Source organism: Saimiri boliviensis, chromosome 4 (assembly GCF_048565385.1).
Source record: "Saimiri boliviensis isolate mSaiBol1 chromosome 4, mSaiBol1.pri, whole genome shotgun sequence".
In the NCBI taxonomy this organism is placed as follows: Eukaryota; Metazoa; Chordata; class Mammalia; order Primates; family Cebidae; genus Saimiri; species Saimiri boliviensis.
In genome coordinates this window covers 83,104,539-83,127,677 of record NC_133452.1, presented here as the reverse complement: position 1 = coordinate 83,127,677, position 23,139 = coordinate 83,104,539, and the positions used below count along the sequence as shown (strand labels likewise).

The following is a 23,139-nucleotide window of genomic DNA, read 5'->3' as shown; positions in this document are numbered from 1 at the left end:
GTCAAACTCTAACTTTACCATTCTTTCAGGCCCCAATATCCTCACCTATAAAATAGAAGAAACACCATCTCAGAGTTGTTGTGACGATGTCTATAAAATGCCTGGCAAATTAAATAGGGATTGCATTTTAGTTCCTTTCCCCTTTCACAATATGATTAATTTTAAATGTTCAGACATGTATACATAACATCTTCTTTAAATAGAGCTCACCTACTGTTATGAATTGAACTGTATCCTCCTAAAACTCATACGTTGAAACCATAAATCCCAATTTGACTATATTTGAAGAGAGAGCCTTTAGGAGCTAATTTAGGTTAAATGAAGTCCTAAGAGTCAGATCCTAATTCAATAGGATTGGTGGCCTTTTAAGAAAAGGAAGAAAGAATGAGATTTCTTTTTACCTCTCCACATGTGTACAAGAGGTCATGTAAGCACATAGCGAGAAGCCAGCTACCTACAAGCCAAGAAAATAGTCCTCAGCATAGAACCTAATTTGCAGGCACCTTGATCTTAGACTTCCCAGCCTCCATAACTGTGAGAATTACATATCTGTGGTGTAAGTCACCCAGTGTCTGGTGTTTTATTATGGTAACTTGAGCAGACATGATACATCCACAGCTTTTTTCTTATCTAAACAAAGAGAATACCACAGTTTAAAGAAGAACAGGTAAGGATGACATAAAAAAGGCTGTAAAATATTTTATTTTTCCAGTTCACCTATTACATTTTAAATAATAAAAGGGCTATGGATTTAAATGTGAATTGTTTGTTTGATCAATTTTCCACCTGCCCCTGAGAAATAACTTTTTATTAAAGCTTGGTATTAAACCATTGATTCATGGAACCTCACACATATTCTAGAACTTTCAAGTATTTAAAAACTATAATAGAACTGCTAACAAAATCTTTTCAAAAATCTGTAACACCTATCATTTTTTGAAATCTTGAGAAAAATTAATGAATGGTAAAATTAAATTTATTTTTCTAAATCAAATTCAGCATTCTCACGTTACCTAGCTTAGTGTCTAATACATGAATGAAGCTCAATAAATATTCTGAATAAACATTACAGCCAATAATCTAACGCAAAATGCTCAATCCTGACAAACCTGTTTCAAGGATAACTGCATAACATGGGAAGGAATTGCAAGAATTTTGAAATATTGATTCTTTAAAAAGAAATCTTTTAACTTTCAAAAAGTATAAGCAATTCTACATTTTTCTTTTAAAGAGATAAGAGACAACATAAACCAAAAATCTACTTGCCTAAATTGTTTATATGAGCTTTGGGAATATATTATTAATTACAGACAATTCAGTGAAACTTAGTGGCAACCACACAATCACTAATATCTGTAAGTATTCGGTTTTTACACAAAATAGGGCTACAAACCTGTCAGACACCCAGCAAGAATAAGGAGAAATCCCTTGTTTATTATGCAAAACTCATATAGGACATATTATTTATAGGTACAACATTAAAAAAAAGGAAAATCAATCTACTTAAATATGTTAACTCTAAATAAGAAAATCAGATCTAACTCCTGTTTCTCCATACCAGGCACAATTATTTTCAAAGTTATACAATATGAAGGTTATCAGTCTTAACTGTTTGCCCTAACATCATTATGTATTTTCTCTTTTAAAAATGGCAATAACAAGTGACACATGCTCTAATAAAATCTAGATCACAGATAGCAAATGACAGGCTATGAGATTCAATCACTTTTAATTATTATTAAGTTTGTGTTAGTCTTTATTAAAAACAAAAAAATAATTAAAATTTAAGACAGTGATGTACATGATATATATAAAAGAATATAACCAAAAAAGTACATTTCTACCACCCTACCACAGCAGAAATTTCAATGGGTTATCCTATACCAAATCCAAGTGTTTACATCCAAGGTGTCACAGAGGTAGCTTCCTTTTGTACCTAAAGTAAAAATAAATCCATTTAATAGAAGATAATAAGATACGAGTTCATTTGTGAATTGCCTAACAGCTCTAGTGTATTAAAATTCTAACCTAAGACATACATATACTGTACACCAAAAGAAACTGGCTGGCATATAGAGCAGGTAATGTCTACTTTGTAAATGAGAAAAAAAAGGCAACATTTAACGACAGACCTTATGAAGTCTCAAATAGAGCTAAAGGTTTCCTGCTTTTGATTTTTTTATATCTTTATAAAGATATAAAGTCTGTAACTGCCACTCTGTTTTAATAGGCACTTAATACCATGATAACTTGAAAGTTTATAATAGGTAGAGTAGTCCAAATCTGGTTTCCTCTACTCTACAAAAGTGACACTTCATTGCAATACCACAGCACTGAACAACAGTTGTTTCACCCAACCAAAAGGATTAGTCAAAAAGTAAGATAGAAAATAATGAATTTGCCAGGCATGGTGGCTCATGTCTGTAATTCCAGCACTTTGGGAGGCCGAGGTGGACGGATCACGAGGTCAGGAGATCCAGACCATCCTGACCAACATGGTGGAACCCTATCCGACTAAAAAATACACAAATTAGCTGACATGGTGGCATACGCCTGAAATCCCAGCTACTTGGGAGGTTAAGGCAGAAGAATCACTTGAACTAGGGAATCGGAGGTTGCAGTGAGCCGAAATCACACCACTGCACTCCAGCCTGGCGACAGAGAGAGATCTGTCTCAAAAAAAAAAAAAGAAAAGAAAAGAATGACTTAAACCATTGCTCAAAAGTCAAAATCCTCAAGATTCAATACAGTAATAATATAACTATGCTCTAATTTTAGTTTATTTTGTGCTTGGGTTTATATAAAAATTGCTTCAAAAAATATTCAAGTTTCTACTTACACAGCATACAATATTACAGATGACAACTTTGAGGTTGGCCTTTTCTAGGACTTAAACTCACTTCTTTCCGTGGAAAGACTGTAAAGGGTCCCTATCTGCTTGTAATTAAAAAGGGATGAAGTCAAAGCAGAAGCTATTCAATAGCTGTCCCTCAGAACTGTTGGGGCATTTTTAATAAAGAAAATATAAATAGCAATTTGCTGAGGTTAATTTTTTAAATAATCACAGAGAACAGAGTCAAGGGTTTTCTTACATTTATGTACCTAATTAAAATAAATGTCAGCATACCATTAAGAAAACAATGAATAAAATTACTGCTTTTCAGTTACCTTATTGAGCTCTGGAAACAGCTCCTGTATCACAATGTCCAATAAAACATAAGTAAGCTAAAGCACCAAAAATAATAATAAATGTTAAGGCACTGAACATAAAAACCATAAAAATGATGAACACAAAATTAAAGATTGTGGTGACATCTAAGTGCAAAGGCAGGGAACAGCACTGATAATATAATACAAGCACAAAAGTAGCCTCAGTAGTATCAATAATGTTCCATTCCCAAAACAGGTAATAAGTACACATGCATTTGCATGAGGACACTTCATCATGCCTCACTAATTCATTTTTATGTTAAATATTTTATATGTAATAAAAATTTTTAGGTAAACAAGAACACAAAATTACAACTGCATTAAGATCTCAACAGAATATATAAAGTTTATATATAGTTTATATAAACCATAAACATAAAAATGTTAACTGGTTATTCCATGTGACTTGAATAATGGAATTACCAATTTTTAATTTTTTACTGTATTTCATGAATTTTCTACATATTCCAAATTTTCTGCAATGACTATGTATTGATTTTAAATCAAAGTAAGAAAAAGGTAACTGACATAAAAAGAGTAACAAATAAAACTTTTTTATCTGAATATTTAAATTATATTGCCTTGATTTAGTGTAGTGTCATTTATAGAGCTAATAATTTACCAGAAACCCTACTATGTCATTCACCAAACTTAGCTAACACAAATGAGTTTTACCTGCTTGTTGAGTACTGGCTGCTGTAAGCCATCAAACAGAAGTCTGATGCTTTCATACTTGGTTTCTTCACCAATACACTTGACTAACAGATCTAAAAAAAAAGGCACACGTGAAATTATTTTATTTTTATAAAGTGACTCACCATTAACTGGATCATAAAGCAAAATCCCCACCCTGTTTCCAGATATTAGGCAAAATCTGACAATCAGTACTCCCCAAACCAATGTTTCTGTTAAGAGGCTCCTGGACAAGAGGTTTCTACGGTCAAGTTGACAAATACAGTATCATGTATCCCATTTTTGGAGATTTACAATACACAAAGCCTAATGCAAACTCTGAGAAATGCCGCAGCAAAAAAAAAAAAAAAAAAAAAAAAAAATCTGCTTATACTATTAAATGATAAACGAGAGTTGGAAACTAATACTTATTATATTACCCCACTAAGGGAAAACCAAACAAATTAAACCCTAAAACGATGTTTGCACATTTGTACATACATGTATAGAAAGGCATGGAAAAATGTTTGTAAGGATTGACATTCAATTGAGCATAAGCCTACTCCTATACAGTGGGCAGAAGATGGCTTCTGATTTTTATTCTATATATTTTCAGAGTGCTTAATGTCAGAAAAAAAAAGTTTAATTTTTAAGGCAGACTTTTCTCAGTGAATATGAACACCTAATTTCTGGACTTTTGCATAAGTTACTATTAACCATCTTACAGACCAATCATTTTGGGAAATGTAACAAATATTTAAACAATTTTTCAGGGTCCAACAAATTCAGACTTGTGTCTGACTGTATAGATGTCATGTACCACTGATACCAATTCTGTTACCAAGGAAAGTCAATCCTTATTAAGATCTCCACTGACTGTTTTCCCAAGCAGAAAAAAGGTATTCTTAAGCAAACAGCGTGCTCAAATATTTATCCTTTCCCCCGATCATAACTAAACTCCTAGTGTTAGTCATAAAAAATTCCAACACTAGGAGGCAAAGGCCAAATTTAATTTACAATAGGCATAGGACATCCTGGGTATTTTCAAGATATGTGGCCCAATACAAATCTTTGCTAATCCTCAAATTCACCAATACTACATGGAATTTCCCAATTAATATGCATGAAACTAATGAATGAATATAACTGATTCTTTCAGATTCTTCAAGTGTCACCAAGAGTTGAGGAGTAGAGGATAATGGAAAAGCATGCCAAGCTTACTCAAGAGCTAAGTTACTCTCCCAAATAGGAGTCTTAAAGTGAATGTGGTTTGAAAATAAAAAATTATTGTATTCTCTGGCTCTCCATGTTGTTTCTGAGTAACAAAGCTGAGACTGTTTAAGGTATGAATGCTAAGGGTCACTATATCAGAGAACAGGTAAAAAAAAAATTATTTCATCATTTGCCTACAGAAAACTTACTCAAAAACAGCTTATGTTTACTTTTACATTCAGAACAGATATTTAACTTATTTTCACAAGGAACAGCAGAACTATTCTAAGACTAGTTCTTCAAAGTTAAGAATTCTCTAAGGTTCTGTCCTAAGTTCTCTTTTCTTTTTAAAATAGACTTTATGCTTTAAAGTAGTTTTGTGCTCACAATGAAACTGAGCCTGTCCCAAAATATGCTGTCTCCCCCACTATCAACATCTCCAACAAGAGTGCACATTTGTTACAACTGATTAGCATGCATTGTTACCCAGCATCCGTAATTGACACTGGAGTTTGTTCTTAGTGTTGCACATTCTGTGGGTTTGGAAAATAGATCATGTAACCACAATTACAGTATCATAGAGTAGCTTCATTGCCAAAAAATCCTCTTTGCTCTGCATATTCATTCCTCCCTCCCCTCCAATCCATGGTCTTCTTAGTTTTGCCTTTTCCAAAATATCAGATAGTTGAAATTATACAGTACACAGTCTTGTGTACATTTTGTAAAATGAAAACTCACAGTAAATATCAGCTTCAATAATTACTATACATTGTGACCTCAAAGGACTGCTAATCTGTATGAAATTGAGTTATTACACCTGGAATGTAATTCATCATTTCTTCAAAAGTCTGTTTTGCTCCTTTCTGCTTATCTTGGAGAGAGCGAGGTTCAGTGTTTTCACAGAATATAGCATCTAAAAAAAAAAGTAAAAAGAAATACTTCTGGAATTTTCATCTACTTATACACAAAGGATTTCCTCATAGTAGAAATACTAATAAACCAAAGCAAAACAAGATTTCTTTCTCTTTTAGATTCAATTAAAATCATAGAGTACACAAAACATGAAACAAACACATGAGAAAATACAAACCTCGAAGAAGTGTTATGAGTGAGACCAAACGGTGTTCCTGAAACAGCTGTTCTAGTTTACACTGAAGATAGTAATCAGTATACATATCCAGGGTGTTTTTAAAGAGGATTCGAGTTCCCATTAAGAGATGATGAAGCCAGTCAGGAACCTGGAAAACTACACGTCCTGAGAAAGGATAAAATGGGATATCTCATTGTTCCAGATAACATGTAGAAAACACAAAAGACAATGGTCAATATTTTATTTGTAAACACTAGCAACTTTAATATGACCAAGGCCAATTATACTGAATTTTTATATACGGTATCTTCAATTAAAAAAAGAGTTATGATGGGGCAATACTCAAGATGATTATTTGCATCACAGAAGAAGTAAGATGAATGAAAAAAAGTCTTAAAATAAACCACTTAAATCTTACCTACGTACATCAGGTAGTCATAGACTCCTTCTACAGCCATCACCTCCATAAAATAATTCTGATTTTGCTTTCTTTCTGTGTTTTCAGCACGGTTTGCATTATTTTTAAACAGATCATTGAAAAGCTAAAATAAAAGTTGAAATAATAAAGAGATATATAGTTCATTATATCTGCTGACAATAATCACTAAGGATGAAGTGATACACAGCAAAGGCATTTAAACCTTTTCCAATCAAAATAGAATATTAGGTTAATAATGCTTCTAAAATTCCCCATTTATGCCCCAAATTGGACTAAAAAATACATGTTCCCCAAAAATATTACATAAAAACAAAAATATTCATTTTAATTACAGCAGATAATTCATTATCCATAAAAGACCCCCTCCTTTGTTTTTATATACCACAAAAGCAAAGTAACGTAAAAAGATGTACAAATATATTATTGATAGCTAACTTTAAAACTAACATGATTTAGTCCAGGCGCGGTGGCTCACACCTGTAATTTCAGCACTTTGGAAGGCCAAGGAAGGTAGATCATCTGAGGTCAGCAGTTCAAGACCAGCCTAGTCAACATGGTGAAATCCCATCAATACTAAAAACACAAAAAAATTAGCCGGCTGTGGTAGTGCACACCTGTAGTCTCAGCTATTCAGGAGGCTGAGGTAGGAGAATAGCTTGAAAGTGGGAGGTGGAGGTCACAGAGAGCTGAAATCATGCCACTGCACTCCAGCCTGGGGGACAAAGCAAGACTCTGTCTCAAAAAAAAAAATCACCAAACATGATTCAAAGATTATAAATCACTATGAGCAGAGGTAAAAATCCAGCTTTAGGCAAAATTTATTTGGACAATATTCAAAGCCCAGAAAGGCCTAATCAATGTGAAAAAAAAAGACATAAAGAATCAATCATAGTAAAAACGATAAAATGTCACTAAATCTTATACCTACTTACTCCAAAAAGAATCCACTATCAATAATAATAATATATCCTAGGTAACTAATTTTAACAAAAACATTACTTCATTCATTTAAACATCCATTTAATAAATGTACTAAGCACTTTCTATGTGCAGGATGGTATGCCAAGAGCAGGGAATACAAAGATAGATCACTGTTCTCCAAAAAATTTAACATCTAATAGAAACAGGTCAAGAAACAAAATAATGCAAAACAGACACTATGAAACAAGTAAAGGAGGCCAGGCACGGTGGCTCATGCCTGCAACCCAGAACTTTGGGAGGCTGAGGAGGGTGGATCACTTGAGGTCAGGAGTTCAAGACCAGCCTGGGCAACATGGAGAAACTCCATCTCTACAAAAAATACAAAAATGAGCCTGGCATGGTGGCACATGTCTGTAGTCCCAGATACTCAGGAGGCTGAGGCAGGAGCATCATGAACCCAGGAGGTAGAGGTTGCAGTGAGCCAGAGATTGCACCACTGCACTCCAGCCTGGGTGAAAGAGCAAGACTCTGCCTCAAAAAACAAAAAAGAAAGAAAGAAAAGAAGAGTAAAAAGACTGTGAAGGAAAGGGTATTCAATTTTACCTGAAGATGAGTTTTTTAAAAGCTTTCTAGAAAACGATCCTGAGAACAAAGACTATATATTCTATCGGTTCTTATGTCAGATATATTAATGCAAAGGCATAAACTTAAAACATTTCCCAACCCAAAAAATAGGAAAAGGGCTCTTCCTTCTAATATATTATTTCCTCTACTCTTTTAAATTTTCAGTGTAATTTTTTTCATTAAAAAATAGTAATATTATATAATAATAAAGGGGAAAAACAACTGAATTTTGTTTTCCCTCTGTATTTTCAGCATGGTTTACATTATTTTTAAACAGATCACTGAAAATCTAAAAAGTCAGAATAATTATGAGATATATAGTATATTATATTTGTTGATAATAATCACTGAGTCTAAAGTGACACAGAGCAAAGGGGCATTTAAACTTTTAAATTAAAACTCAACCACCTAAGGGTATAACTATTAAACTTCTGTGTATTAACTTCTAGACTCTATGTACATAGCCACAAATCAATGAGATTCAAAAAATATCACATTCTACTTTTTCACTTAGCACATCATTTTATTAAACATGTTATAAGGTCTTTTATTATCTTCTCCCTGACAAATTCCTAGCATTCAGGTCAGGAGGTCAAAGAGCATAAACACCTGACTTATTTCATTCAATTTATTTCCCCCAAAATTGGGCCCATTTATAAGTCACCAGAAAAGTAAATATCCAGTTTGACCAACCTTTCATAAATTATTTTGCAAACATATCTCCTATATACTAAAATCCACACTCCAGTATAATTCTTCTTTCCCTATATTTAGCCTGGTTAATCCTCTGAAATCTTACCCATTAGGTCTTTCATATTCTATCATTCACAAAAGTATGCATATATAGTAAAGGCCACCTAGTCAAGAATTTCCTAAGAAACTCTCACATCTTTTCAAGTAGTTTTGAATGTAAGTCTCAAGGTGCATTTACAATAATCCTGAGAGAAAAGACAAATATTACTAAGACTGATGAATGAAACTATGTCTGTTTCTTAGGAGACAGAGCTATTACCGAGGAGGACTGAAGACTTACTCTAAGAGCCACTTATCATGCTTGAGCAGAGGAGAGGAAAAAGTTAGGGCCCATATCTCCATTTCTCCTCTCGAACATTTTAACGTTTTTACTTTATAATGATGTTTAATGGAATTTTTGTATTCAATAAAGATAAACATAAAGGATCCATTAAGGAAAGCAAAATACATATTAATATTGACAAACCACAAACAAAATTAACTTAAGCCAAGTTTTAAGTCACTATACTCTTCAGAACACTAGATAGGTTCTCTTCTCCTGCTCTTCCCAACCTGTGTGTGCATTTACTGCTCAAGAATACCAACCAGGGTTTTATAATGCAATAAATTTGTTTTGCCGGAAAACATCTGCAGCTAATAGTAAACCACATTTAAAATGATAATAGACCTGGGGGGAATACCAAACAAATTCTAAAAATAAAAAATGCAGTAACAATTTTTTTTTAGGTTTAGATAGGTTTATACAGAAGATCAGACAACACTGAAGAGGCAGAGCTGGAAGACAGATCAGAAAAAATAAACAAAGCAGCAAAAATGAAGACAGAAAATATGGAGGACGGCTTAAGAGATACAGAAAACAGAATGAGAAATAAATCTGTATTCCAGAAGAAGACAAGAGAGGGAACAAAGACAAGGCAATATCTAAGGAACAGCTGATAATTTTTCAAAACTGGTAAACTGAAGTAGACTGTTAAAGCAACAGCACCCAGTGATCATGATTCTCTACACCCACACTCTTGTGTAGTCCCCTCCCACATCAACTCTGGGCTTGGTTACATGACTTGCTTTGGGATAAATGTTGAGCAAAATGATGAACATAGTCCTGGAAAGTTGTGTGCTGGGGTGAGCCCTAGCAGAATGCTGGTACCATGAGAGCCCAGAATTGCTTGCTGAAGACATATGGCCCAGCCAAAAGGAAACATACACAGTCAGACGCATGAATGAGGCCATCTTTGGCCATCCAGTTCAAGAAGCTCTAAGACTGCAGCCCAAGTGAGACCAGAAGTAAGAGGCAGCTAAGCCAAGTCCGAATTGCTGACCCACAGTATCATGAGCAAATAAAAGCAGTTGTTTTAAACCGTTCACTTTTGGAATGGTTTATAATGCAACAATGTTTAAGTGATTTGTACCTAAAAGTAGGGTGTTGCCATAACATAAACCTAAAATACACAGTATTAGCTTTAGAAGCCAGGAGTGGGTGGAGGCTGGAAAAATGGAAGAAGTCTGTTATAAAACTTGGAAAAATGACAAGCTGTTAGTTAAGTCAGAAAGCAATGCGGTAGTTTTTCTTGAAAATGGAAAACTTACATCACATGGAATGTGTTCTTTGACTACAATGTAATTAAACTAGGATCAGTATCAATAAAGAAACAATTTGAAAATTCAAAAATGTTTGTAAACTAAAAAATTATAAATAACCCATAGGTCAAAAAAGAAATCATAATAAAAAATTCTGAACTGAATAACAAAAATACCACATATCGAAATCTACAAGCCACTGTTAAAAACAGATTTAAAGAAAAATGTATACATTTTAATGCTTATATTAGAAAAGAAAGGCTAAATTAGGCAATAACTCCACAACAAGAAGTTAAAACTATAATACAAAAAAAATCCCAAGGAAATACAAAAAAATTTTCAAAATAACAGAAATTAAGGTAATTTTAAAAGTCTGATAGAAAAGCTCAACAAGGCAAAAGATAAAACAGAATCTTTTTTTTTTTTTTGAGACGGAGTTTCACTCTTGTTACCCAGGCTGGAGTGCAATGGCACGATCTCGGCTCACCGTAACCTCTGCCTCCTGGGTTCAGGCAATTCTCCTGCCTCAGCCTCCTGAGTAGCTGGGATTACAGGCACGCGCCACCATGCCCAGCTAATTTTTTGTATTTTTAGTAGAGACGGGGTTTCACCATGTTGATCAGGATGGTCTCGATTTCTCAACCTCGTGATCCGCCCGCCTCGGCCTCCCAAAGTGCTAAGATTACAGGCTTAGCCACCGCGCCCGGCCGATAAAACAGAATCTTGTCAAGACTGATCAAATTTGAAAAAGAAAGAAGTTGTAAACAATGTCAAGAATAAAGAGACATAGCTACAGACATCAGAAATTACAAAAGAAAAATTATTGACAACTTCACACCAATAACATTACAAATTTAGATACAATACAAAGTTTGTCCAAAAATATTGAAAATGATTCATGAAGAATTTTGTAACTGTTAAAGAAATTAAATGAGTTATAAAAAATCTTCCTACAAACAAAACTGGAGGCCTAGATGACTTTACCAACTCTACCAAATATTTATAAAAAGTCTACCAAAAATAAAAAATGCTAATAAAACTTTGATATCAAACCTAACAAGAACAGAATAAGAAATTGCAGGCTATTTTTACCAATAAACATGAATGTAAACTTCCTTAATCTTTTTTTTTTTTTTTTTTTTTTTTTTAGCCAGAGTCTTGGCCAGGATGGAATACAACGGCACGATCTCAGCTCACTGCAACCTCCACCTCCTGGGTTCAAGTGACTCCCCTGCCTCAGCCTCCCAAGTAGCTGGGATTACAGGCACCCACCACAACACCTGGCTGAGTTTTGTATTTTTAGAAGAGGTCGGGTTTTACCACGGTGGCCAGGCTGGTCTCGAACTCCTGACCTCAAATGATCCACCTACCTCAGCCTCCCAAAGTGCTGGGATTACAGGTTCAAGTGAGCCACCAAGCCTGGCAACTTCCTTAATCTTATAAAGGTTATCTGGTAATACAAAAAGAGCTACACTATTCTATTCAGTGGTGAAATAATGAAACAATTTCCTTTGCATATAGCAGTCCTAGTCAGAAATAAAACAAAACTGCAATCATTTGCAGACAATTGTGTAAATATAAAATAATTAACAGAAATTACTAAAACTAATATAAGTCTAGCAAGATTACTGAATAAAGATTAATTGTATTTCTGTCTATATATAAAGTAATAAAATGAAAATAATATTAAAAATATTGCAGAGAATAATAACAAAAATAAAGATGGAGGTCTTCTGAGCTCCCATAGCTCCCAATGCTAGGCACTACACTTTGGCACTAAACAGCTTCAAGACAAGGAATTACATTCCCAATGCCCAGCATGCAATGGTAGGCACACAGTAAAATGTTTGTTTAATGAATGGATAAAATACTTTATAAGCCATTAAAATTAGGTAATGCCAACCAATAAACATAAATACAATATAGCAATTAATTTATTATTATTGGAAGTCAGTGACATATAAGCTAAGAAAATCACTTTTAAAAATCCCCCAAATACAGAAGTGGCATAAGTTTGCAAATATAGTATCCAAAGAAACATTTCCCACAGTAAAGCAAGTAAGAACCAAGTAATTCAAGTAATCACACACAATACCCTCTGTATACTGTGCAACTGATTTCCACATGAAGGAAATGTATAGCTCAATCCATTTCATTAAAAAAGGATTCATTGTCCCGATAATAAAAACGTCATCTCAAGTAGGGCAACTTAAAACTTAATAGTTCTTTAGTGCAATGTGCAATACCTTCTTGTTGTTTTCTGAAGTAGGGCTGAGAATGGTCAGTTCTGGTCTACTTGGTTTAGGCTTTGGAGATTCACAAGAATTAATGAAATTCATGATAAAAGGTTCCAAATGCTGACCTTTCTGTGGTGATAATTTTAAGAAAATAACAAATAAGGATGACTTTTTAGTAAATAATCCATCAAAATTCATCAATATTTAAATATTTATGATTATCATGTTATAGAACACATAAATCAGTTATTCACCTCTTTCATTAGTTTTCCAGGAACAGACTTTATAATTTTCCCTGCAATTGAAAGTAAAACGTTATTTTAGAAGACTCTTCATAATTGCTCATATGAATACTTCACCAGGTAATTTTAAACACAAAATAGCCAACTTAAAACTATAAAAAGTATTTATGATTGACCATTTCATACTCCACAGAAATTTTCAATAAATATGGTATTCTGAAATATTTATAGATATAATAGTTGGAATTTATTTTAAAATAATCCATTGAGATAGGTGGTGGGACAAGAGACAGAAAAGTCAAGTGTTCATAAGTCGAGTGAGAAGTTTATTATACAATTTTGTCTAATTTGTGTTGATTTGAAAATTTCTGTAGGAAACGTTTTCAAAAGATTTTTGGTAGCAGTGAATATATAACAGTATCTAAAGATATGCAAAGGCCAGTCAAAAAAAAAAGTTTTAAGAATTGCCTCAGTTTCTTGAACCAAGATGGCCGATTAGGAGCAGCTCAGGATTGCAGCTTCTAGCCAAAGTGTGGAGGATGAGTGGACGCCGGATTTCCAGACGAATTTTTATTGCCCACAGACCAGGAGATTCCCAGGCAGAGGAGCCCCACAGGTCGCCAGAATGGCTGGTTTGGCCGGCCAGCTGTTTTTACCCAGTGGCGCCACTGTTACAGCCGGTGCGGCTATTTTGCTAGCGCCCTGGCACAGCGGTTCTCCATACAAAATACATGGGTCCAGGTGCCATTTTAGCTGGTGATTGGAGCTCTGGGAAGGCAGACTTACCCATTCATCGGATTAAAAAGGGGACTGAAACAGGGGGCAAGGCCAGCAGATTGCCGGACAAAAGTGTCACAAATCTCAGTGCAGCTATTTCAGCCAGAGCAGTGGGTTCCCACACGGGAAATCACACAGATACCGGCACCTTTTCAACAGGCGACTGGAACACCTGGGAGACAGCTGACTGTTCAACTTAAAAAAAAAAAAAAAAAAAAAAGAGGGCTCTGAAGCACGGAGCCAGGTGATCAGGCTCAGCAGTCTGATCCCCACAAAAAAAACAGCAATCGGAAACGCTCTGGATTGAGAGTTTCACAGCAAGCACAGCTGAACCCGGGATGGTCCAGCTCTGTGGGGGAGAGGCATCTACCATTACCGAGGCAATCCACCATTACGGAGGTAGTTTGCCATTGCTGAGGCAGCCCGTCATTGCCGAGGCAGCCCATCATTAAAGAGAGAGTCCGCCATTATAGAGGTGGGCTGCCATTGCTGGGGCAGTTCTAACTATACCTGTATAAACAGGACTGCAGGGACACAGCAGCTGGGCGGAGCCCACAGCAGCTCAGTAAAGCCTCTGGAGGCAGACAGTGACTAGGCTACCTCCTCGCTGGGCAGGGCAGCCCTGAAAAAAGGCAGCAGCACAACAGAAACTCATAAATAAAGCCCTAACTTCCCAGGACAGAGCAACTGGGGGAAAAAAAGGGAGGCATCTAAGAGTTCTGCTGCAGCAGACCTAAAGGTACCTGCCTAGCAGCTCTGAATGAACAACGGAGCTCACAGCTCAGCACTTGAGCTCCTATAAAGGACAGACTGTCTCCTCAAGCAGTCCCCTGACCCCCATATATACAAAGAGTCACCCCATAAAAGACAGCTCAGACTGACATCTGGCAGGTATACTTCTGGGACAAAGATAGCAGAAGAAGAAACTGGCAGCAACGCTTACTGTTCTGCAGCTACTGCAGGTGACCCCCAGGCAAGCAGGGCCTGGAGTGGACCTCAGCAGTCCTACAGCAGAGGGGCCAGACTGTTAGAAGGAAAACTAAGAAACAGAAAGAAATAACTTCATCATCAACAAACTGGACGTCCACTGAGAGACCCAATCTGAAAGTCAACAAATACAAAGCCGACAGGTGGATAAATCCACAAAGATGGGAAGAAACCAGCACAAAAAGGATGAAAGCACCCGAAACCAGAATGCCTCTACTCCTACAAGGGATCACAACTCCCCACCAGCAAGGGAACAAGGCTGGATGGAGAATGAGTGTGATGAACTGAAAGAATCAGGCTTCAGAAGATGAGTAATAAGAAACTTCTGTGAGCTAAAAGAACATGTTCTAACCCAATGCAAAGAACTAAGAATCTTAAAATAAACAACTTAGGAATATAAGTGAATTAATGGAGCTGAAAAACACAACATGAGAACTTCGCAAAGCATACACAAGTTTCAACAGCCAAATTGACCAAGCAGAAGAAAGGATATCAGAGGTGGAAGATCAACTCAATGAAAAAAACAAGAAGGCAAGATTAGAGAAAAATGGGTAAAAAGGAATGAACAAAGTCTCCAAGAAATACAGGACTATGTGAAAAGACCTAATCTACGTTTGAGAGGTGTACCTGAATGTGATAGAGAAAATGAATCCAAGCTGGAAAATACTCTTCAGGATATTATCCAGGAAAACTTTCACAACCTAGCAATGCAGGCCAATATTCAAGTCCAGGAAATACAGAGACCACCATAAAGATACTCCTCAAGAAGAGCAACCCCAAGGCACATAATCGTCAGATTCACCAGGGTTGAAATGAAGGAGAAAATACTAAGGGCAGCCAGAGAGAAAGGTCGGGTTACCCACAAAGGAAAGCCCATCAGACCCACAGCAGATCTCTCAGCAGAAGCCCTACAAGCCAGAAGAGAGTGAGGGCCAATATTCAACATCCTTAAAGAAAATAACTTTCAATCCAGAATTTCATATCCAGCCAAACTAAGCTTCTTAAGTGAAGTAAAAATAAAATCCTTTGTGAACAAGTAAGTACTCAGATTTCATCACCACCAGGCCTGCTTTATAAGAGCTCCTGAAAGAGGCACTAAACATAGAAAGGAACAACCAGTATTAGCCACTCCAAAAACATACCAAATGGTAAAGTACATCAACGCAACAAAGAAACTGCATCAACTAACAGGCAAAACTGCCAGCTAGCATCAAAATGGCAGGATCAAATTCACACATAACAATATTAACCCTAAACGTAAATGGGCTAAATGCCACAATCAAAAGACACAGACTTGCAAATTGGATAAAAAGCCAAAACCCATCGCTGTGCTGTATCCAGGAAACCCATCTCACATGCAAGGATACACAAAGGCTCAAAATAAAGATATGGAGGAAGATTTACCAAGCAAATGGAGAGCAAAAAAAGCAGAAGTTACAATTCTCATCTCTGATAAAATAGACGTTAAAACAACACAGATCAAAGGAGACAAAGAAAGACATTACATAACGGTAAAAGGATCAATGCAACAAGAAGAGCTAACGATCCTAAATATATACGCACACAATACAGGAGCACCCAGATATATAAGGCAACTTCTTAATGAGTTACAAAGAGACCTAAGATTCACGCACAGTAATAGTGGGAGACTTTAACACCCCATTGTCAATATTAGACAGATCAACGAGACAGAAAATTAACAAGGATATCCAGGACTTGAACTCAGACCTGGATCAAACAAATCTAATAGACATTTACAGAACTCTCCACCCCAAATCCACAGAATATACATTCTTCTCAGCACCACATCACACCTACTCTAAAATTGACCACAGAATTGGAAGTAAATCACTCCTCAGCAAATGCAAAAGAATGGAAATCATAACAGTCTCTCAGACCACAGTGCAATCAAGTTAGAACTCAGAATTGGGAAACTAACTCAGAATCGCACAGCTTCATGGAAACTGAACAACTGGCTCTTGAAGGTTGACTGGATAAACGAAGGCATTAATATAGATTTTCTTTGAAACCAACGAGAACAAAGACACAACATGCCAGAATCTCTGGGACACATTTAAAGCGTCTCTAGGGGAAAATATATAGCAATAAATGCCCACATGAGAAGCAAGGAGAGATCTAAAATTGACACCCTATCATCAGAATTGAAAGATCTAGAGGAGCAAGATAAAAAAAACTCAAAACCTAGCAGAAGACAAGAAATAACTAAGATCAGAGCAGAACTGAAGGAGACAGAGACACAAAAAAAAATTCAAAAAATCAATAAATCCAGGAGCTGGTTTTTCGAAAAGATTAACAAAATAGACCACTAGCCAGATTAATAAAAAAGAAAAGAGAGAAGAATCAAATAGATGCAATAAAAAATGATAAAGGGGATATCACCACAGATTCCACAGAAATACAAACCATCATCATAGATTATCACAAACAACTCTATGCACATAAACTAGTAAACCTGGCAGAAATGGATAAATTCCTGGACACTTGCATCCTCCCAAGCCTAAACCAGGAAGAAGTCGAAACCCTGAATAGACCACTAACAAGCTCTGAAGTTGAGGCAGCAATTAAGAGCCTACCATCCAAAGAAAGCCCAGGTCCAGATGGGTTCACAGCTGAATTCTCCCAGACATACAAAGAGGAGCTGGTACCATTCCTTCTGAAACTATTCCAAATAATCCAAAAAGAGGGAATCCTTTCCAAATCATTTTATGAGACCAACATCATCCTGATACCAAAACCCAGCAGAGACTCAGCAAGAAAAGAAAACTTCAGGCCAATATCGATGATGAACACAGATGTAAAAATCTTCAATAAAATACTGGCAAACCGATGGCAACAGCACATCAAAAAGCTTATCCACCATGATCAAGTAGGATTCATCCTGGGAATGCAAGGCTGGTTCAACATACGCAAGTCTATAAACATAATTCACCACATAAACAGAACCAAAGACAAAAACCACATGATTATTTCAGTTGATGCAAAGAAGGCCTTTGACAAAATTCAACAGCCCTATATGCTAAAAACTCTCAATAAACTAGGTATTGACAGAACATATCTCAAAATAGTAAAAGCTATTCACAACAAACCAACAGCCATTATCATACTGAATGGGCAAAAACTGGAAGCATTCCCTTTGAAATCTGGCACTAAACAAGGATGCTCTCTCTCACCACTCCTATTCAATAAATTATTGGAATTTGTAGCCAGAGTAATCAGGCAAGAAAAAGAAATAGAGGGTATTCAAATAGAAAAGGAGGAAGTCAAATTGTCTCTATTTGCAGACAACATGATTGTATATCTAGAACACCCCATCGTCTCAGCCCAAAATCTCCTGAAACTGATAAGCAACTTCAGCAAAGACTCAGGATACAAAATCAACGTGCAAAAATCATAAGCATTCCTATATACCAATAAGAGACTTAAAGAGAGCCAAATCAAGAACGAACTGGCAGTCACAATTGCTACAAAGAAAATAAAATACCTAGAAATACCACTAACAAGGAACTTAAAGGACCTCTTCAAGGAGAACTACAAACCCCTGCTCAACGAAATAAGAGAGGATACAAACAGATGGAGAAACATTCCATGTTCATGGTTAGGAAGAATCAATATTGTGAAAATGGCCATACTGCCCAAAGTAATTTACAGATTCAACGCTATCTCCGTCAAGCTACCAATGACCTTCTTGACAGAACTGGAAAAAGCAACCTTAAACTTCATATGGAACCAAAAGAGAGCCCGCATAGCCAAGTCAATTCTAAGCAAAAAGAACAAAGTGGGAAGCATCACGCTACCGGACTTCAAACTATACTACAAGGCTACAGTAATCAAGACAGCATGATACTGATACCAAAACAGAGATATAGACCAATGGAACAGAAAAGAGGCTTCAGAGGCAACACAACACATCTATAACCATCCAATCTTTGACAAACCTGACAAAAACAAGCAATGGGGAAAGGAGTATCTGTTTAATAAATGGTGTTGGGAAAACTGACTAGCCACGTGCAGAAAGCAGAAATTGGACCCCTTCCTGACACGTTACACTAAAATTAACTCCAGATGTATTAAACACTTAAACATAAGACCTAACACCATAAAAACCCTAGAAGAAAATCTATGCAACACCATTCAGGACATTGGCGTAGGCAAGGATTTCATGACCAAAACACCAAGGGCATTGGCAACAAAAGCCAAAATAGACAAATGGGACCTAATCAAACTCCACAGCTTCTGCATAGCAAAAGAAACAGTCATTAGAGTGAATCGGCAATCAACACAATGGGCAAAAATTTTTGCAGTATACCCATCTGACAAAGGGCTGATATCCGGAATCTACCAAGAACTACAACAGATTTACAAGAAAAAACAAACAAGCCCATTCAAAAGTAGGCAAAGGATATGAACAGATACTTTACAAAAGGAGACATACATGAAGCCAACAAACATATGAAAAAATGCTCATCATGACTGGTCATTAGAGAAATGCAAATCAAAACTACATTGAGATACCAACTGACACCAGTTAGAACAGCAATCATTAAAAAATCTGGAGACAACAGATGCTGGTGAGGATGTGGAGAAATAGGAACACTTTTACATTGCTGGTGGGAGTGTAAATTAGTTCAACCATTGTGGAAAACAGTGGTGATTCCTCAAGGACCTAGAAATAGAAATTCCATTTGACCCAGCAATCCCATTACTGGGTATATATCCAAAGGATTATAAATCGTTCTACTATAAGGACATATGCACACGAATGTTCACTGCAGCACAGTTTACAATAGCAAAGACATGGAAACAACCCAAATACCCATCGATGATAGACTGGACAGGGAAAATGTGGCACATATACACCATGGAATATTATGCAGCCATCAAAAACGATGAGTTTGTGTCCTTTGTAGGGACATGGATGAACCTGGAAACTATCAATCTCAGCAAACTGACACAAGAACAGAAAATCAAACACTGAATGTTCTCACTCATATGTGGGTGTTGAACAATAAGATCACAAGGACACAGGGAGGGGAGCATCACACACTGGGGTCTGTTGGGGGGAAATAGGGGAGGGACAGCAGCGGGTGGGGAGTTGGGGAGAGATAGCATGGGCAGAAATGCTAGATATAGGTGATGGGGAGGAAGGCAGCAAATCACACTGCCATGTGTGTACCTATGCAACAACCTTGTATGTTCTTCCCATGTACCCCAAAACCTAAAATGCAATAAAATTTAAAAAAAAAAAGAATTGCCTCAATATTTAAAACTATTTCAGTAGTTTATATTCGAAATTTTAGATTAAGAACTTCTAGCCTAAATCCTATGTTTGCTAAAATTACTTCTTGAGCTCCAGGTTCCCTTACTGTACAACATCAAACATCTTGAGATTTTCTCCAGCATTTAGAAATGACCGCTAAAAATTAATCAAAATTGATAAATAAACTGCTTTCCAAACAACTCAGAAGAAAGTACATTATGGCAATAGAAGGGGATATTAATAAAGAATAAAAATACTGTTTTTGACAGGCAAATCACCCAACCTTCCTACTTCCCTATTTCTGGTATTTTTGGTTCTCATAACACCCCTTCCTTAGAATGTTCCCAAAGTTCATTAAACTATATGGCCTTATCCTATTCTTTTCTGTCTTCTATGTGTTCTTACTGAGCCAAATTATTTGCTCCATCTGATTTCAAATAAAATTAAAATCTCTAATCCCTTCCTGTCTCCTGGCCTAACCTGTCTTATAAAGCTTGTTCAACTGGATTCTACAAGTAAGTTCAAAACCGCTTTTAATGTACCGTCTATCCCAGGCGTCCCCAAATTAAGCCCGCGGGCCACATGCGGCCCCCTAAGGCCATTTATCTGGACCCCGGTGGCACTTGAGGAAGGGGCACCTCTTTCATTGGTGGTCAGTGAGAGGAGCACAGTATGTGGTGGCCCTCCAACGGTCTGAGGGACAGTGAACTGGGCCCCTGTGTAAAAAGTTTGGGGACGCCTGCTCTATCCCAATAAGTAACAGCATTCATCCAGTTATTTAAATAGAAACTTGGATCATCCTTGATCATTTCTTCTTCAACCAAACCTAGTCAGTAACCAGGAATACCCAATCTTCTAAACACCATATATATTCAAATATTTTTTCCTCACGTTTTCCCCTAATAAAAAGATACACACACACTAAATATTTTGGCTCAAAAAAAGGTATTAATTTGGGAGGTGGGGGTATAGACAGAAGCCAAATGTCCACTTGCACTATTTAATCAAATGATTTAGTTCCACATACATTACTTCAGATTACATCATATAAAATATATTTAGAGGCTAGGTAGGGTGGCTTCATGCTTGTAAGCCCAGCAATTTGGGAAACCAAGGTGGGAGGATCAGTTAAGGAGAGGAGTTCAAGACCAGTTTGGCAACATAGCAAGATCCTATGTCTACAAATATTTAAAAATTAGCTGGTGTGTACCTGTAGTCTTAGCTACTTTGGGAGGCTGAGGCAGGAAGGATCACCTGAGCCAGGATTTGAGGCTGCAGTGAACTATAATTGCGCCACTGCACTCCAGCCTAGGCCATAGCATGAGACTCTGTCTTTAAAAACCATGAGTGGCCGGGAGTGGTGGCTCACGCCTGTAATCCCAGCACTTTGGGAGGCCGAGGAGGGTGGATCACGAGGTCAACAGATCGAGACCATCCTGATCAACATGGTGAAACCCCGTCTCTATTAAAAATACAAAAAATTAGCTGGGCATGGCGGTGCGTGCCTGTAATCCCAGCTACTCAGGAGGCTGAGGCAGGAGAATTGCCTGAACCCAGGAGGCGGAGGTTGCGGTGAGCTGAGATGGCGCCATTGCACTCCAGCCTGGGTAACAAGAGAGAAATTCCGTCTCAAAAAAAAAAAAAAAAAAAAAAAAAACATAATAAAAAAATATATGTAGAAATATTGCTTTTATCCATTATTATTATTATTATTATTATTATTATTATTATTAGAGATGGAGTCTCACTCTGTCACCCAGGCTGGAGTGCAGTGGCATGATCTCAACTCCCTCCACTTTCCAGGTTCAAGCAATTCTCCCTCCTGCCTAGGCCACTCAATAGCTGGGATTGCAGGTGCATGCTATGATGCCAAGCTAATTTTCATATTTTTAGTAGAAATAAGGCCTCATCATATTGGCCAGGCTGGTCTTGAACTTGTGATCTCAAGTGATTCACCCACCTCAGCCTACTCAGGTTATAGGTGTAAGCCACTGAACCTAGCCAATGCTATGTTATTTTTTAACAATTGTTTTTTTGTGGAGTCTCGCCCTGTCACCCAGGCTGGAGTACAGTGACGCAATAGCAGCTCACTGCAATCTGCCTCCCTGGTTCAAGCAATTCTCCTGCCTAAGCCTCCCGAGTAGCTGGGACTACAGGTGCCCACCACCATGACCAGCTAATTTTTGTAATTTTAGTAGAGATGGGGTTTCACCATTTTGGTCAAACTCCTGACCTCAGGTAGTTCATTCATCTCAGCCTCCCAAAGTGCTGGGACTACGGGCATGAGTCACCACATCCACCAATTTTTTAAAAATTTATTTAAACTTTTTCAACTTATATTAGTTTGGTATGTTTTGATGTTTACATAAAAAGAATCAGGCTGTATATATTCTTTCATGTCTTGCTTTTTTCATTCAACATTTTTAAAAGTGTATCCACATTGTTGCTAGTAGCCTCATGATATGGGTATTCGATGTTATGACTTTACCACAGTTTACCTGTCCATTCAACTGCTGATGAACATTTGTGCTGTTTCTAGTTTGGGCTATACAAACAATGTTACTCTGAACCTTCTTAAACATAAACAGAGTCTCCAAAGTATATATCTGAGAGAGGAACTGCTGGGTCCTTCATCTTCATACCAAACAATTTTTCAAGTACTTTTTCAATTTATATTCCTGTCAACAGTGTATAAGAGTTCCTGTTGCTCTACATCTGCACCAATACTTAGCACTTAGTATTATCAACTTTTGAAAACTTTGGTGAATGTGGTATTTCCCAAATATGATTCTAATTTGAATTTCCCTATTAATGAAATTAGGCACCTTTCCATATATTTATTGGCCATCTGATTTCCTCTTTGGTTTTAGAGAAAGGGTCTCACTCTGTCACCCAGGCTACATTGCAGTGGTATGATCATATAGCTTACTGTAGCCTCAAACTTCCTGGGCTCAAGTGATCCTTCTGCCTCAGCTTCTTGAACAGCCAGAGCAACACATGCACACCACCATTCCCAGCTAATTTTTTATTGTTGTTTTTTTGTAGGGATAGGGTCTCACTTACGTTGCCCAGCCTGATGAAATTATTTCCTTCTGTCCATTTTTCTAATGGATTGTCTT

At 36.8% G+C, this 23,139-nt stretch overlaps 1 protein-coding gene across 5 annotated transcripts in view; it reads right to left on the bottom strand.

Annotated features, from left to right (window-relative positions):
* Positions 1-683: 683 nt before the first annotated feature.
* SNX14 (sorting nexin 14) overlaps positions 684-23,139 on the bottom strand; it is a 99,775-nt gene continuing 77,319 nt past the window's right edge. For all 5 annotated transcript variants that reach the window (XM_039467664.2, XM_039467666.2, XM_003922959.4 and 2 more), the window contains 8 exons: positions 12,991-13,031; positions 12,746-12,865; positions 6,603-6,726; positions 6,185-6,349; positions 5,912-6,007; positions 3,886-3,977; positions 3,169-3,225; positions 684-1,936 (listed from right to left, as the gene is read on the bottom strand). In XM_039467664.2, the coding sequence (XP_039323598.1) occupies positions 1,898-1,936; positions 3,169-3,225; positions 3,886-3,977; positions 5,912-6,007; positions 6,185-6,349; positions 6,603-6,726; positions 12,746-12,865; positions 12,991-13,031 (734 nt within the window). In that variant the 3' untranslated portion in view covers positions 684-1,897. The remainder of the gene's footprint in view (positions 1,937-3,168; positions 3,226-3,885; positions 3,978-5,911; positions 6,008-6,184; positions 6,350-6,602; positions 6,727-12,745; positions 12,866-12,990; positions 13,032-23,139) is intronic.